Below are 18,344 nucleotides of genomic sequence, written 5' to 3'. Positions count from 1 at the left end.
GGGGAGAGAGAGTATTTCTATCTGCTCTTTACTGTGCGTGTGGGGAAGATATCCCAACATCTTTTAAAACACGCGCTCAGAATTTTGGACAGCTTCACACAACTTTTAATTTATTCAACCCTCAGTCCCTGCACCAAAATGGTTTCCAATTCCGCGTTGCCCAACATACCTGCAAGCCCCTGACCTCTGGCTATGAAAAGCGGTATCTATTGTTACTCTGTCAACCTGCTGGTTTACTTGTTCAGAATATGGTTCCAGTACACAGAGGAAATGTAACAACTCATTCATTGATAGGTCACAACTACCAATTTTAAAAATAAAATGAGCAAGCAAAAATGGTAATTAATCATGACACTGAAGGACCTCCCAGCACAATATAGTGGTAAGGACACTGGAGCCCTGTCTACACTACAGTCTCCACCAATACTATCACAGGTGAAGCTGCACAGAGGGTGAATTACAACCATGAAATTTGCTAACAGAGATCGATTAAGACTATGCACGTGCCAGGTTTGAAGCCTTTTGAGTTGAGTTCTCAATAGAGAAAGGAGGAGTGTAAAAGTTATTATGGATATTTATTTTTTTCTACCTTCAGATAAAACAGAAGAAGCCTAGTGGAGTTTTATGAAATCTTCCAAAATAACTACTAGGAGACATTTTAATCCTTAACCGATAATATTTTTTGGAGAAAACGGTACGTAGAGGTAGTATTCAGTATGGAAGTGTAATCTCAGCCTTAAACCACTAGCACACAATAGCACTGACGTATATTGTCATGAGAAGCAAACGGACCAGGATCTAAATACATCCCCTTTATGCATGGAATAATTACTTACACTAAACAGAATTTGCAAACTAGACAGTGTTATTTGTACATGAAAAATTCTCATAGAACAAGTTCATCCATAGTTATTTCTTTTGTTTTTAAATCATAAAAAAAAGAAAAATACAAGATAGAAGTACCTGTCCATACTTAATATTCAGATAACTTGCACTATTTAAAAACATAGTGCGTACATTATTAGAATGGGAGACACATTTTGGCAATTAGCTTTTAGAAGTATCAGGAGTTTTCTTCTTTTGTTACCTGCATATAGAGTAAGTTCACTGAAGCTCTACAGTCCATTAACATGTTATCAAGAGAGGGATCCATATACCTGACAAATGCAAAAATATTAAAAGTTACATTTCTAAGCACAACAATTAGCATTTCCATTCAGCAATAAATATGCACTTGGGAGTACAACCGAACAGTAATAGACACAGAAAGATCCCATTACTCATGAAGTAATAAAAGACAGCAATACGTCACACCTTTGAAATTACACATCTGTCAAGTATGTAAAAAAATTACTCTTTACAGCATTGTAGCAAATAGACTGCGGTATGAAATAAATTAAATTGCTCATCTGCTATTATCACAGTAATATGGAAAACAATGATTTAGAATCCAAGTGTTAAAAAACTCCATTAAATATTTCTCTTGCATGTGTCTAAAACCTAGGGCTTACCTACATGGGGAAGTTTAGTGGCAGAACTATACCAGTACAGTTATACTGCTATAACTTCCTGTGTGGACACACTTATTCCAGTCTGAGTGCCTTTTTGTGATTTAGTTTACGCTACTTCCAAATACACATACGCTAAACCACAAAAAGGTACTCAGACTGGAATAAAAGTGTCCACACAGGAAGTTATAGCAGTATAACTGTACTGGTATACAGGGCCGTCCCTAGCAATTCTGGGGCCCTACGCAGCCTCCCCCCCCACGTGGCGGGGAGGCAGCCTCTGCGGGGGAGGGGAGGGGAGCAGGGGGGGCTGGCCCCTGGGCTCTGCGGGGGGGGGGGGGGGTTCCAGGCCTCCACGGGGGGGGGCAGGGCTGGCTTGGGGGGAAACCACCCCCCAGCACTCGCTGCCGGTGCGGCTGGAGCCAGGTCGCTGCACTTCCTGCCGCCGGTGAGTGCAGGCCCAGCCCTGCTGCATTCCTCAAGGGAGTGGGGGTGGGGCTGAGGCAGAGCATGGGTGGAAAGAGGCGGGGCTGGGGCGGGATGGGAAGAGGTAGAACAGGGGCTGGAGCGGCACACAGCTGCACAAGGCACCAGAAAATTTGGTGGCCCAAATATCCTGGTGCCCTACGCAGCTGCATAGTTTGCATATGGGTAAGGACGGCCCTGCTGGTATAGTTCTGCTACTAAATTTCCTCACGTAGGTAAGCCCTTATAAACTGGAGAATTTAACAGAAGGGCTTAGGTATGCCAAGCTTCAGTCCAGTTAAATTTAAAATTGACAAGTTACAAGTGTCTGAAAGTATTTTTATATAGCTTAGTGACAGACACTTAAGCATAATGGCACTGCTATAATTCAGGTCTTTTGTGATCTAATATTTATCAATGAGATCTTTAAAGAAAATCTCCAAAAACAACCCCTCTATCTCCTGCACACACTGCAACTTGCAGCTCAGAACCCCCGCCCCTTCCATTTTTCTTTTAGAAGATACAATGCCTCATATAAAAACAAAACAAAACAAAAACAAACATTAACTAAAGCAAAGAAAATAAGTATAAAAGGTTTCCTTTATTGGTGGCTTTGGCAAAAAAACAAACAACCAACCAACAAACCACAGAACACACCTGAATCTATAGATTTTGAAAGTGTTCAAGAGTAATTGGCTGATCGCAGTAGTGAACATTCCATCAACAACTGTTAAAGTCTCATGGGTGACTTTAATTTTCCTGATATCTGCTGGGAGAGCAATACAGCAGTGCATAGACAATCCAGGAAGTTTTTGGAAAGCGTAGGGGACAATTTCCTGGCGCAAGTGCTAGAGGAGCCAACTAGGGGGGGCGCTTTTCTTGACCTGCTGCTCACAAACCGGGTAGAATTGGGGGAAGCAAAAGTGGATGGGAATCTGGGAGGCAGTGACCATGAGTTGGTTGAGTTCAGGATCCTGACGCAGGGAAGAAAGGTAAGCAGCAGGATACGGACCCTGGACTTCAGGAAAGCAGACTTCGACTCCCTCAGGGAACGGATGGCCAGGATCCCCTGGGGGACTAACTTGAAGGGGAAAGGAGTCCAGGAGAGCTGGCTGTATTTCAAGGAATCCCTGTTGAGGTTACAGGGACAAACCATCCCGATGAGTCGAAAGAATAGTAAATATGGCAGGCGACCAGCTTGGCTTAATGGTGAAATCCTAGCGGATCTTAAACATAAAAAAGAAGTTTACAAGATGTGGAAGGTTGGACATATGACCAGGGAAGATTATAAAAATATTGCTCGGGCATGTAGGAATGATATCAGGAGGGCCAAATCGCACCTGGAGCTGCAGCTAGCAAGAGATGTCAAGAGTAACAAGAAGGGTTTCTTCAGGTATGTTGGCAACAAGAAGAAAGCCAAGGAAAGTGTGGGCCCCTTACTGAATGAGGGAGGCAACCTAGTGACAGAGGATGTGGAAAAAGCTAATGTACTCAATGCTTTTTTTGCCTCTGTCTTCACTAACAAGGTCAGCTCCCAGACTGCTGCGCTGGGCATCACAAAATGGGGAAGAGATGGCCAGCCCTCTGTGGAGATTGAGGTGGTGAGGAACTATTTAGAAAAGTTGGACGTGCACAAGTCCATGGGGCCGGATGAGTTGCATCCGAGAGTGCTGAAGGAATTGGCAGCTGTGATTGCAGAGCCATTGGCCATTATCTTTGAAAACTCGTGGCGAACGGGGGAAGTCCCGGATGACTGGAAAAAGGCTAATGTAGTGCCCATCTTTAAAAAAGGGAAGAAGGAGGATCCTGGGAACTACAGGCCAGTCAGCCTCACCTCAGTCCCTGGAAAAATCATGGAGCAGGTCCTCAAAGAATCAATCCTGAAGCACTTACATGAGAGGAAAGTGATCAGGAACAGCCAGCATGGATTCACCAAGGGAAGGTCATGCCTGACTAATCTAATCGCCTTTTATGATGAGATTACTGGTTCTGTGGATGAAGGGAAAGCAGTGGATGTATTGTTTCTTGACTTTAGCAAAGCTTTTGACACGGTCTCCCACAGTATTCTTGTCAGCAAGTTAAGGAAGTATGGGCTGGATGAATGCACTATAAGGTGGGTAGAAAGCTGGTTAGATTGTCGGGCTCAACGGGTAGTGATCAATGGCTCCATGTCTAGTTGGCAGCTGGTGTCAAGTGGAGTGCCCCAGGGGTCGGTTCTGGGGCCGGTTTTGTTCAATATCTTCATAAATGATCTGGAGGATGGTGTGGATTGCACTCTCAGCAAATTTGCGGATGATACTAAACTGGGAGGAGTGGTAGATACACTGGAGGGGAGGAATAGGATACAGAAGGACCTATACAAATTGGAGGATTGGGCCAAAAGAAATCTGATGAGGTTCAATAAGGATAAGTGCAGAGTCCTGCACTTAGGACGGAAGAATCCAATGCACAGCTACAGACTAGGGGCCGAATGGCTAGGCAGCAGTTCTGCGGAAAAGGACCTAGGGGTGACAGTGGATGAGAAGCTGGATATGAGTCAGCAGCATGCCCTTGTTGCCAAGAAGGCCAATGGCATTTTGGGATGTATAAGTAGGGGCATAGCGAGCAGATCGAGGGACATGATCGTTCCCCTCTATTCGACATTGGTGAGGCCTCATCTGGAGTACTGTGTCCAGTTTTGCGCCCCACACTACAAGAAGGATGTGGATAAATTGGAGAGAGTCCAGCGAAGGGCAACAAAAATGATTAGGGGTCTAGAATACATGACTTATGAGGAGAGGCTGAGGGAGCTGGGATTGTTTAGTCTGCAGAAGAGAAGAATGAGGGGGGATTTGATAGCTGCTTTCAACTACCTGAAAGGAGGTTCCAAAGAGGATGGCTCTAGACTGTTCTCAATGGTAGCAGATGACAGAACGAGGAGTAATGGTCTCAAGTTGCAGTGGGGGAGGTTTAGATTGGATATTAGGAAAAACTTTTTCACTATGAGGGTGGTGAAACACTGGAATGCGTTACCTAGGGAGGTGGTAGAATCTCCTTCCTTAGAGGTTTTTAAGGTCAGGCTTGACAAAGCCCTGGCTGGGATGATTTAACTGGGAATTGGTCCTGCTTCGACCAGGGGGTTGGACTAGATGACCTTCTGGGGTCCCTTCCAACCCTGATATTCTATGATCTATGATTCTATGACCATATACACTGCTCAGTTCCAAAATTATACTGAGCGGTCCAGAGACCAGCAGTTAGGAACCATTATATTCCTTAAAAAAAAAAAAAAAAAAAAAATCAGCTTTATATGTTAGGCTCTCAGGCCAAACACACAGAATTTAAGTTGTGGGGATTCTCTTCTCTAGTACATTTATAAATTTAATGCATCTTCCAAATTTCTCTTCAGCTTCCAGCTCACCATTTTCTGATCCCAATCGTACAGTCTGACTCTTTCATACTCTGAAGACTCACGTAGGGAAGTTCAAATTCTGCCACTTTTTTCACCACTGGGGGCAGGGTGGGTGGGAAAAAAAAAAAGAAGAGACAAATAAGCCTGATTGGTTGAAACCCCACTGAAGCAGCAGAACGGCTATTTTAGTATTTCAGTAAGTGCTCCAATTCAACACATGTTATATAAAAGAAAGAGGACATCACAAAAACAAATTATAAAAAATGGTAGGTGACAGTCATGTTGTTTAGACATTCCCCACCCCAACCCCTTTACCTAATCTTTAAGGAGCAATATATTAGTGTCTCCTTATTCTACTTTATACTAATGCAAGGAGCGCAAGTAAGGAGCACTAAACTGAGAAATCCAGGAAAGGAGATTTAAGTTAGTAATCTCAAATAATGCTGAGCACTTAGGGGCAGCTGCAAATATGGGAGGCAAAAGAAATGTTTTGTGATTCGGATATACACTAATAGGGTTGTGGCTCTTTAAGTTATTCATTGCTTGAATGAAAAAGACAAACACACTATGACTAAGGTGCAATAAGGAATACAAGTCACTTTAGAGGTGACTGCTTTCAATAAGTTTTCCAAACATAAAATTAAGGGCCTGATCCTGCAAGTGCTTACTCCTGTGCTTAGTCCCCAACTCAGCAACGTAATTAAACATGTGTAACTTTAAGCATGCGAGTATTTAGGTGTTTCCTTAAGGTGGTTTGACTCTGGGGGTTATGCTGCAGCTTGGCAGGTTTTATCGTCCACCACTGATTGACGTACGTGTGTGTGTGCGTGTGTGTGCACATATGTAAGCAGTTTGTACACATACTTGGATAACTCAATATGTCCATTTTTATAAAGTCTTAAAGTAAATGAAATTGCAATATGTGGAAAATGTATTCCAATATGCTATGTATTTTTATACTACAACACAATTTAGAGATAAGTTCATTTCTGAATATGGCAAATAGGATATAAATAAATAACTATAAAACACATCTTACCTAGATGTGTTTTATAGTTAAGTGTAAGATTCCAGGATTGCCTCTGGCTGTGTCTCACACTGAAGCCTAGAACTTCTGCTGAGTCAGTGTGAAGCAATGGAAACAACTACAAGCCTGGCTGAGAGCAATTTTTGTTCAGAATGTCAATGTGTGGTCTGTTACTGTCCAATTTTTAAGTTCTCAGCCACTTGGACTTTATGAATTACACTAGTCAAACAGTAAGGCGTGTCTCCATGCCATTGTTACACCCTTAATCGAAAGGCTCTGCTTTTTGGTATAAACATTGTTTATTCTAGGAATACAAAACCTTTTGCTTTAGGAGTTTCTTGCAGACAGATCTCCTCAGAGCCCAGCTACAAACAGCCTCCTCGTGCATCAGCACATATTCTGAACACTCCAGGCTAGGGTTGGGAAAACTTTTTGGCCCAAGGGCCACATCTGGCTATGGAAATTGTACACCGGGCCATGAATGCTCCCAAAATTGGGGTTGGGGTACGGGAGCAGGTGAGGGCTCTGGCTGAGGGTGCAGGCTCCACGGTGGGGCCAGAAACGAGGAGTTCAGGGTGTAGGAGGGAGCTCTGGACTGGGGCATGGACGGTAGGGTTTGTGTGGGGGGGGTTAGGGCTCCAAGCTGGGGGATGAGGGGTTTGGGGTGCAGGAGTGTGTTCTAGACTGGGACTGAGGGATTCAGAGGGTGGAAGGGTGATCAGGGCTGGGGCAGGAGTCTTAAAATGGCTCTGAGTAATCAGACTGTCACTTTGATAAAGGTACATGAAAACTCTGTAAGCAAAAAAAGAAATAGTGACACCTTATGTAAAAATGGATCTGGATAATGTTATAGAAGTTAAACTATGGAAGGAATGTGCATTTGCCCCAGAACATGTGCAGGGTATATTGTAGAAGGGGCAAAAGAAATGCAAACATACCATGCTACTTCATTAAAATGCTATTAGGGCTCCAAAGGGAGCCACAATAGGTTGGGCTTTCTTTTTCAGATTGCTGTGTGTTTTGGAAGCAGAAGTTAAAAGTAATCAAAACTCTGGTGAAAGTTGATTGTGTCCCTTTTAAGATAGACTCTCTGAGCTGCTGATGGCTTTAAATCCAAAAGCAGGAAGTTTCTGTGAAAATGCAAATTACCTAAATGATGAAGGAAAGAACTAGCAGCACAAAGGAGCTGCAGATAAAGGACATACCTGGTCAGCAAACAAATTGTCTAAATAAAAGGCATGGGATAACAAGATAATTTTAATAAATTTAATGATAATAAGTATCCCTGTAACAACGTATAGTGTGTATGATTTTTGGAAAAATCCTTTAAGGTCGTATGGTAATGATGCTTCTCAGTTATTACCTGTAAATAAAACTTAAAGCTTAACACAGCAGGAAAAACATTATAAACTTGGTCTGCTGTATAAGAAGGAAAACTCAGGGATTTAATGACTAAACAGTGGGATAATTTCCCCATAACCCTTAAAAGATAAAAGCCATTGAAACCTGGCCTGCCTATAGAACAAAAACAGGAAAATATGGGGGCAATTTCTCTGTTTTGCCTGCAATCAGCAAGGGTATTTGTAAAAGAAACATTTTAAGCAATAATCTGCCACCCCAAAAGGGGTAGAAACATGTTCTTTTTGTCTTTCAGAAAATCAGGAAAAGCTGATGCCAGCTGAAAAGCAACCCAATACCATGAATCTACTGTCACAATAGAAATTGTGTTCTGTGTTCTATGTTTTGTCTTGTGTTTTGTCTTGTTGCTAGCACTGTTGTGTGTTTAAAAAAAAAAATACTGAAGACCTGCAGGAACTTAAAAATAAATTAAGCTTTCTGTCCCAGCTACAGGACAGCCTGATACAAAAACAAGTACATGCCAATGTAGACTTGGTCCAAATTGGTCTGGGTAACCTAAAAGGCCGATGGAATCTTTAGTAATGGCTTAATACTACCACATGGCTTATCCATAAGAAAAAAAAAATATTAGAAATAGGAAGCTACACAGCCATAGCTATGGGATGCACTGAAATGCAGATACTTGCACTAGCTACTTTGGAACACAAAATGTTCTGGGTCATATTGGGAAATATTAAGGGTTTGATGCATTTGTTAAAAAAAAGAAAGATCATTGTTTGACACTTATCAATATGAATGGATGCAATATGTTTCCAGTACTGTAAACCAGACTTGTTAATGGGAGAAATTGTTGTCAAAATTGCACACCAACAGTCGCTGGAGGCAAAGGTATTGAAGGTTAACCCACTCCCCATATTACACATGGGATCCTTTTGGCTACCCTGGACCTTGAGCCAGTGGGCTGGGGAGGGAGGGAAGCTATTGGACACTAGAGGTTGTACCGAATGGACTCCTCAAAAGTGGGTGTGCCTCACCTTGCCTGTTGCCCCAGAACCTTGTAGTAAAGATACATCACTAGGATCATGTATGTGGCATGAATTGGAATCACAAACTCAAATTGCCTCACAGTACTTTCTCTTGAATAGGCTACATAGAAAGTGACACTGACAATTATAAATCTTAGTGTCAAAAGGGGGATTATGTTGGATCATATTAAAGAAGTTCTGTATTAAAATCACAAATGAGTTTGATTCCCCAGAGTTTAAATTCCAGGGTATTACTAATTAAGAGGTCTCTTGGTTTTTGGTACTGTTTCTCTCCCTCTATGTGTGAAACTTGCAAGCTGCTAATTGTGATAGTACATTCTAAGACAGAGTCTATTCTCAAAGCAATTCACACAGAGAGAGACTCAAAGCAATACTCTAACAACAGAAACAGCACCCAGAGACTCCCCGCCCTTTTGTTGTATTAACAATTGTGATTAAAATAGAGATAGAGGATGTATGTGGATGGATGCTTGGTGTGGATAATAACTGAATGATCAGGGAGGTGCCAGCCTAAGAATCCAGTGTCCATCGGCTGAAGAAGGTGTCAAGTGGAAATAACCAGAGGACCCCCCGGAGGGCAGACTGGAATCCACCCAACAGCCTCAAGGATGGGAGAACCAAAGAACAAGATAACATCTTGGAGCCGTCAGGAATGTGCTATCTGCTGATTGATTCAGCAACAGCATGATGAAGCAATTCCCATAGACTGGCATAGGAAGAAATTCCTATAAAAATAGACTCTAAAAAGTGAGAACTTTGGGGTCTGATTCTGCAAACCAACTTCCAGGAGCATCAGATGAGCATCTGACAAGGCCCTGCTCCCTCCTCATGTCCAGGCCACCTGGCCAGTGGCTTGGCATGAGCAACTCTAAGGCTGGTAACTATGATAACAACCTTGCAGAACCTGTGTGTGTGTGTGTGTGTGTGTATGAATGAATGAATGTGTGAATAAATATGAGATTGAATGGAATAACTAGAACTAACTGCTTACTATGATTCTTTCTGTATTCACAATAAATGTGGTATTTTGCCTTTTTCCCTTTAATAAGATCCTGCTGGTTTTTATTTTATTGGTACAACACTGTAAAAGGTACTTCTACAGCACTTTTTTTGTCTATGGACCTGAAAATACTTTCAGGAGAGTATCATCATCACTATTTTGCAGTCTGGAAAACTGAGGCAGAAAGAGGTTAAGTGACTTGTCCAAGGCCACACAGAATCACTAACAGAGTCAGGTATCAAATTCAAGGGTGAAATCCTGACCCCACTGAAGTCAACAAGAGTTTCACCACTTACTTCAATGGGGCCAAGATTTCAACCCAGATTTGAGTCCCAGTCCTGGGTTCAGTCCACTAGATTACAGCTGCCCAAACGGAGGGAGGGGTAGAAGGCATATATGTATCACCAACCCATATTGGACAAAAAACACAGTACTCCAAGAGACTTCTACATTTTGTGAGCACAGAGAATCACACCCTAGATTTAGGGCACATCTAGTTCCATCACTGTTATGACCTTTCTACGTTTATCAATTAAAAAGTGAAAGAGTGGAATATGAGGGCATAAATGAAAGCAAATTAGGGACTTCATTTTATAAAGGGGATAGAGGGGGAAATCTTCCAACTGTTCAGATCTGAGTTTGAGATTATATAAACAGTTTTTATTTCAAAGTATAACCATATGCAGAGAAGCCTGAAATAAAGCCAACCTCGCTCAATATTTACCAAAACAACCCACACAATAGTTACCAAGTTACTATATGCCTTGTAAATTAAATGCAATGCAAACTGTGCTTATAGGCAAAAGTCCACTATGCTATAGATAACCCCAACCCACCTGTGATCCTCTGTGCCCCTCATGATTGCTGGGCTACATATAGAAATTGACGAACTTCCAGCCTTTGAGCTAACAGAAATGGGTCTTTTAGCTCAAGCATCATAGATTCATGCTTTTAGATCCAGAGGTCCGATCCCCACTGGCAATGACCCACCCAAGGGTGCGTTATGTGACACATACTGCATATGGCTTACCAGAGAGAACTCCATTGCTGTGATCTTGAATAAAAAATAAGCTAAAATATCCTATTAATTCTCTTGACAGCCCCATCTTGTATGAGACAACCTTAAAAACAAAGAATGAAAAAGAAGGTCACCTATACAGCCGAACATGAATTTATACAAGGTCTGGTCACTGGCCATTAATGCAGCTTCAAAATTGTTTTTTTTAAACTGTTCCTTTATCCCTCTAGGCAGAAGCAGCTGTTAAGATCTAAATTTCAACCCTCCACAGTCTTGCTAATGGCAACACATGAGAAAGAAAGACCTACCCAGCTTGACTCTCAGAAGCAGATTCCGTTTTGCTATGGCCCCTTTACATCATTTGGGTGGCATAAAGGGGCCTTAAAGGGGGAATGGCCCCCAGCTCCACTGGCAAAGAATGTAGGAACAGCCCTGTGCCAGCCCTGCCCCCCAACCTCAAGTGCAGGACATGTGACGAGGAAGGGGTGGGGCAGGGAGAGGAATGGAAAGTGTAGGATGGAAGAGGAGCTGAAAACACTCCACTCTGCCTATTTTCTGCTTCAGGCATTGGAAATCAGAGCTTAACTTAAAGCTGCCAAAGCCTACCCCCACCATTCCCGCACTCGATGGGTACCACAGAACCTCCTGGACTCACAGGGAAAAGAGTAAAAAAAGGTGTCCCTTTTACTTATGAGCAGCCCATTTGATCAGGAAGTCATTGAGATGCAACTGTGGAGAGGCAAGGACATGGAAAAGCTTTCACCAGGAAAACGATTTCTCCATAGTCCAGTTGCTGGGTGTGTGAGTTGGCATAAGAAACACAGTGGGAGAAGCAGAACTTGTTTGGTCTGAACACAAGGTGGAAGTACAAGTTTTCAGAGTGCCTTTAGAAGGTACCAATTCCGCAAACACTTCCAGTTGAGAGACAGCTGGAGCATAAAATCACTTCCCCCAACCCTCATTTAGAGCACTAGAATAAATGTTCAGAGGGCCAGGCAAAAAAGACCCTGACCAGGACTAACTTTCACCTCATATGTTCTTGAACCAAAATCCCATTAACTTGCTACCTGAAATTGCAAGGCGGCACTACAGAGTGTCAGAAACTCATCACTTAGTACAGCATCTCACAGTGATCCAAATGAAGCACCTGCTTCTATTCAACACACTTCTCAGAGATACCCAATGTGAAACACTCAGTCAGTATTGAGCTTTATTTTCTAATTCTTGAATCAAGGCATACCCCAGTATACATTACTCCAAACCACTGTGGACTGTATACTAGTAATTGGGAAGCTACTGGGGGAATGTGGTGAGACAAATATATAATGAGGAAAGCTCACACATGCCCCTAAGCCTGTCCCACACTAAAGGGAACCAAAGAACAGGCAGCATTTACAGTGTCAATGAATTATCAGAATCATTGCTGTTTGCCTATAGTGACATAAGTGTACATGGCACTTTATTGTGAAGTGTACCCAAAGTACTATCGCAGAAAGAGTGGCACCAGCCTGAAGAGGATCTGGCCCTTAAACAGGACAGACAAGGGCATCAGAACAATAAGCACGAGTGCTTAGATAGCAAGATATTTTTATGGAGAGATGGGATTGAAGATGCCAGTGACAAAGCAGGAAGCTACCGTCATGCTGATATAAATCTGAAGGGTATGTGCTTTTTGTATTAACTGGTTTTCTTGTTCGCCTTTTTTTTTGGCAACTAAGCAGTGAAAAGCTCCAAAGGTAGAAAGAGGCTTAACAAACTTGAACACGATGCTGTTCAAAGGGGTAGGGGAAATCATTGTAGGAGGCCGTGTAGAATTCATTTCACTCAAATGATACAGAACTGCTAGAATGGTGTTGTGTGGCCAGGCTGAACCACTGGGCCAAACTAGCTGTTAATGAAAAGAAACTAAAGTGAGAGAAATCTTTACACAAGGCAAAGCAGCTGCTCAGCTGCAGAGTGCTTTACTTAAGAAACATGATCTGGCCAGTATTTGGGCAGTTCTCTGTGCTATATCAGGGACTTTGCTTGGAGAAGAGATTTCGTGCTCTCAATTCTTGGACCCATGATGAACAGGGATATTAGAGGCAATGATAATATGTGTGGCGAAGATGGTGGAGAGACTTCATTAGACAGAGTAGCACCTGAAAGCCAGACTGCATGAATTCTTTGCTCAGGATGGTGAGCAGTTACGTGCACAAATAATCCCACTGAGGTCAATGGGAGTACTGGTGTACAACTGCTCACCAACCTCACGCAGTCTGGCTCTCTGTGTCCCCTGCAGCAGTGACAGTGGCTACTGGGGAAGTACCATCCATATTGTTACACACTCTCCATCTCTGGCTAGAGAATGTTGGAGGATGAAGCTCACAATGTGAAGGGGATGAGAAAATAGAAATCAGGCAGATGACAGTAGTTTGGCTTCTGTTACCAAGAAGAGAAAAAAAGATTACAGGCCAGCAACTCAAGCCACCCTATCTATAGCAGGCCTATTGTCATCTTTGAATTAAAAAAAAAAGATGTTACAATCCAGTTCAGACTCTCTCTGTTTAAACAAAGTTTGGCTGCTAGCGTGTGCAAGACCAAACTTGTAACTATTTACTAGTGGTATGGTGGCAAAATCTAGACACCTCAGCCCCATTGTGCTAGGCACTGAACAAAAAGAGAACTCTTTATCCTAAAAGGTCTACATACTTACTATGGACAACAGGTAGATACAAGACGGATAGAAAGAGGGAGCACCAGGAAAAAAAAAAGAGTGGGCATTGGTCAGCGACATACGTAGATTGTAGACTCCTACTAGAGAGGCAGGAACCTCTGTTCCTTTTGTTCTGTGTCTGTACAGCGCCAGGCACAATGGGGTCCAGATCCATAACTAGAGCTCCTATGTGCTAGGATAGTAACAATAGGTGTGTTAGCACACCAACAGTCTTAAACTATATTTAAGCCAAATGTAAAACACTGGCTGGCAACACAATGTTTATGCAGATTTGGCCTGAACTATATTAAAACAAGCTTTTTCAAAAACAAAACACCAATTCTCTAATCATCTTAGATGGCCTCCTGTCCACAGGGCCAAAACAGCTGCCTTTGGAGATGAAAAGACCTGCAGGGATGTTGAGTGGGTGAGGTTAGGGGCAGAGAAAAAAACAAACTGATTAATATAAAAACTTTAAGAAACTTATCTACAGAATTAGTAAACAATGCCAAGTGTACGTTTTTTTCACATATTCCCTCAAATAGGCATTTTTGCCAATGTCCTGCTAAAATATGAGGGAAAGCATCTCAACTCTTCACACACTTTTCCTTAAATTTACAAGTTTCAGCAGTATTCCATTTAGAAACCCATTACCTCTAGTACTCTTTCAGCAGTGTCCGATGTCTGGATATCAAGCCTAACATTCCTTCCATCAGCCAGGTAAACATCCAGAGAGGCTCTCTGTGTCTGGATCTTAAATGTATCCTGTTAAAGTGAAATATGAACGTGTTTTATTGCTGCTCTCCTTATTAGAGCCCTACTGAAGGTGCTGGTGCTCTGCTTCCCAGTTTACTTTAGAGAAATTAACTGGATTACGGGGAGAGACACTAGAGCATGATGGAGGCCTAGTCTACACTTTAAATTTAGATTGACCCAGCTACATCACTCAGAGGTGTGAAAAATTCACACCTTCAGCACCACAATTAAGCCAACCAAGCCCCCAGCATAGACGCAGCTCAGTGGACAGAAGAATTCTTCTATCAACCCAGCTACTGCTGCTTAGCAAGGTGGATTTCTTACACAGAGACAGCAAAACCCCTTCTGTCATTGTAGGAAGCGTCTACACTGCAGTGCTACAGCGACATACATGCAGCACTATAGTTGTGCCATTACAACCCCCATAGTGTTGACACGGCCTAAGGGTCTGTAGGAGGGAAGGGAAAGTACTGTATTGATGGATTCCCACTCTTGTACTATAAAGCCGAAACCCAAGACAGGCCCTGTGTGTTTAGAAGAATTATCCTTTCCCTGGGAAATTCCAGGGATTTAGTGTTACAGTTCATTTTCCTTCTGAGCTGACACTATTTCCAGTGTGATCTTGCCAAGAATAGGAAGGCTTCCTCCAAGGTTGCAGCATCTCTCTGCAGTTTGGGGTCTTCAGCTGATCATGGAGAAGGGCAGACAGCAAGTTTTGGCTATGGCTACACTACAGCTTAAGTCGACATGAGTTACGTCGCCTGGGGTGTGAATTAGCCATCCCCAACCGACAAGTTACACCGACCTACATGCTGGTATGGACAGCGCTATGTCGGCGGAAAAGCTTCTCCTGAAGACATGGCTGCCGCCACTTGTTGGGGGTAGATTAATTAAGTTGGCGGGAGAGTGCTCTGCATCGGTGCAGCTACGCCGCCGAAAGCTCTCTAGTGTAGCCATATCCTTTCAGCCTTCTGTCTTCCTGCTTTGGTTTACATAGTTTGCTACTGTGACCAATAGGACAGGGGTTGATTTGGATTTAATCTTTTCTAATGGAGACAAATGTAGCACCAAAGAAATAGGCAATACAGTACTGCTCAGACTATACAACTGTAAACATATATGTAAATTTTATATATATGATAATATGCGAGCTGAGGTATACAATAAAGAAAACCCATGAAAATACAGCCCAAATCTGCCTGAGAAAAGAACTATGAGGTCACTTATCCGAACGAGGAGGATGTATAAGGACCTGTTAAATAGGACTACGGGCAGGGGTGCTAGAACAATTTGTATAGTGGGGTTGCTGAGAGCCATTGACCCAAACCATAAACAATGTATATGACGGAAACCACCTCAAGCCAGGACGTGTAGCAGCACCCCAAGTTCCAACACCAACATGGGCAGTTTAATATCCTGCCTACACTGTGTAAAGCAAACTGTTAGCCTACACATATATGGTAGGTGTAGTATACGCTCCATTAATGGGTATAATGTCCATGGTGGTAACATAATATATAAGTTTTGTGAGGTTATGTTAATTGAATGTATTAAGCTCTCCCCACAATTCTGTTCCCCTTTGCTAAATATCCCTAACACTTTGCAAAGCTGAAGTCAGCTTTGGCTCTAGCTGATATGAAATCTGTCAAAAGTCAAGATACATTTGTTCTCTGTCCTAGTACAGGGACCTTCACGGGCAACTGGTTTGAAATGTAATATCCAAAACAGAGATAAAAGAAGTACAGAACAAAATGGCAAGTTAAGGAACTGTTACAAACTGGTGGGTTGGATTTTAGTGAGAAATAGAGAGTTTTGTAACTTCTAAAACCACACTATAAATATAACTAGTTTAACTGCATATTTCCAAAGCACACCTACTATGTACGGTAAACATGCTGTGAGATAAGAATTGCTTCCTGGAAGGAGGGTATGTGTCTCCTTTTTGTACTGTATTATTCTGAATTTAGACAATTGGTTGAGAGTGGTTATTTGGTCTCGAACATTTTTAATATCCAATCACAAGTATAGTCAAAATCAATTGGCTACATATTGGCAACACAACCACACTGTGTGACCCAGTTACAAAACAGGAGCGCCTGACTTGATTAAAACACAGCGTGGTCCTGTAGTGTAGGCAGAACTGAACCAGGCTCCCAAGCAATGCTGAACACCTGGTGCGGTTCAGATCATGGAGTGTGGATAAAACACTATTCAGTATTATCTACACCACAGAATTAAACTGGGTTTTAAGCATACTGAGATCTACGGTGTTATACTTGGGTACCACAATATGGTGGCTTTCCACAGCCTAGACTGGATCCCTAAAGGACATGCTTGCACTGACGTACTTGCTTATGCAATTTTAAGGAAGCTCACACTGCAGCCATTTAATTTACGCAAGTAATTGGACAAGCGAAAGTATGTGAGCAGCCAGCAAACATTCCTACATACTTCATTCCTTCACTGGGCCTGCTTGAAACGCACTTGCTCAGACAAGAGCTAGCCAGGTACAGAGCAAGATTCACCATTTGGAGAGCTTCCTAGTTTTAAGATACATATAATAGATTCCAGACCTATATCATCTTTTCTTCTGAAGCTCATTTTTCATCTTGAAACACTGCCAATATGTCATAGTAAAAATACTTTTAAAACAGGAACTGTTGGAAGAGAATAACATCAAAATATAAGATAAATTAAAAACCCAGGACGCTCTCAGCATGCTAGGGCATAGGGATAAAACCAACAGTAGCTCAGGGTTCCAAAGCTGACTTAGCCATTGACTCAGGACACCAATAGAGTTCACTTGGAGAGCAGAAAATGTGCATGATCAAAACACCAGGTATGCTCATGCGGGTGAAAAGCAAAGGAGGGTCCAGACTTAGTGAAGGGCAGAGGTGAACCAACAAAGAGTGACAAAACAGAGAGACTATTCAGCAAGCTTTCCTTGTTCAGAAAGAATCCAGAAACACACTACTCCTATGTTCCTGTGCTCAATTTCAATCCCTCTATTCATGCGTATTATAACCAGAGCCCTGCACCTACTGCAATTCCACAGCTGGAGAATAAATGCAGATTGGCAGAGTTAAGTAGCAAAAATAAGTAGGGCTGTCAATTAATCACAGTTAACTCACGGGATTAACTCAAAAAAATTAATCGTGGTTAAAAAAAATAACCGTGATTAATCACACTATTAAACAATAGAATACCAATTGAAATTTATTAAATATTTTCGGATTTTTTTTTTACATTTTCAAATATATTGATTTTTCCTGCAATGCAGAATACAAAGTGTACAGTGCTCACTTTATATTATTTTTATTACAGATATTTGCACTCTAAAAGTGATAAACAAAAACAGTATTTTTCAATTCACCTCATACAAGTGCTAGTGCAATCTCTATCATGAGAGTGCAACTTACAAATGTAGATTTTTTTGTTACACAAACTGCACTCAAAAGAAAACAATGTAAAACTTTAGAGCCTACAAGTCCACTCAGTCCTACTTCTTGTTCAGCCAATCGCTAAGGCAAACAAGTTTGTTTACACTTACGGGAGATACCGCTGCCTGCTTCTTATTTACAATGTCACCTGAAAGTGAGAACAGACCTTTGCATGGCACTTTTGTAGTCGGTGTTGTAAGGTATTCATGTGCCAGATATCCTAAACATTCATATGCCTCTTCATGCTGGGGCCACCATTCCAGAGGACATGCTTCCATGCTGATGATGCTTGTTAAAAAAAATAATGCATTAATTAAATTGGTGTCTGAACTCCTTGGGGGAGTATTGTATGTCACCTGTTCTGTTTTACCCGCATTCTGCCATATATTTCATGTTATAACAGGTCTCGGATGATGATCCAGCACATGTTCATTTTAAGAACTTTCACGGCAGATTTGACATAACGCAAAGAAGATACCAATGTGAGATTTCTAAAAAACCACTACAGCACTCGACCCAAGGTTTAAGAATCTGAAGTGCCGTTCAAAATCTGAGAGGGACAAGGTGTGGAGCATGCTTTCAGAAGTCTTAAAAGAGCAACACTCAGATACGGAAACTAAAGAATCCGAACCACCAAAA

General features: G+C 42.1%; 1 protein-coding gene across 3 annotated transcripts in view; it reads right to left on the bottom strand.

Moving 5' to 3' along the window:
* Window positions 1-18,344, bottom strand: part of SNX31 (sorting nexin 31) — a 75,371-nt gene that overhangs the window by 7,556 nt on the left and 49,471 nt on the right. For all 3 annotated transcript variants that reach the window (XM_048841366.2, XM_048841367.2, XM_048841368.2), the window contains exons 5-8: window positions 14,164-14,274; window positions 10,827-10,917; window positions 5,374-5,461; window positions 1,088-1,157 (exon numbers count right to left, since the gene is read on the bottom strand). In XM_048841366.2, the coding sequence (XP_048697323.2) occupies window positions 1,088-1,157; window positions 5,374-5,461; window positions 10,827-10,917; window positions 14,164-14,274 (360 nt within the window). The remainder of the gene's footprint in view (window positions 1-1,087; window positions 1,158-5,373; window positions 5,462-10,826; window positions 10,918-14,163; window positions 14,275-18,344) is intronic.

This window comes from Caretta caretta, chromosome 2 (genome assembly GCF_965140235.1).
Source record: "Caretta caretta isolate rCarCar2 chromosome 2, rCarCar1.hap1, whole genome shotgun sequence".
Taxonomy (NCBI): domain Eukaryota; kingdom Metazoa; phylum Chordata; order Testudines; family Cheloniidae; genus Caretta; species Caretta caretta.
The sequence above is the reverse complement of the archived record's forward strand: the minus strand, read 5'-3'. Positions and strand labels throughout refer to the sequence as shown.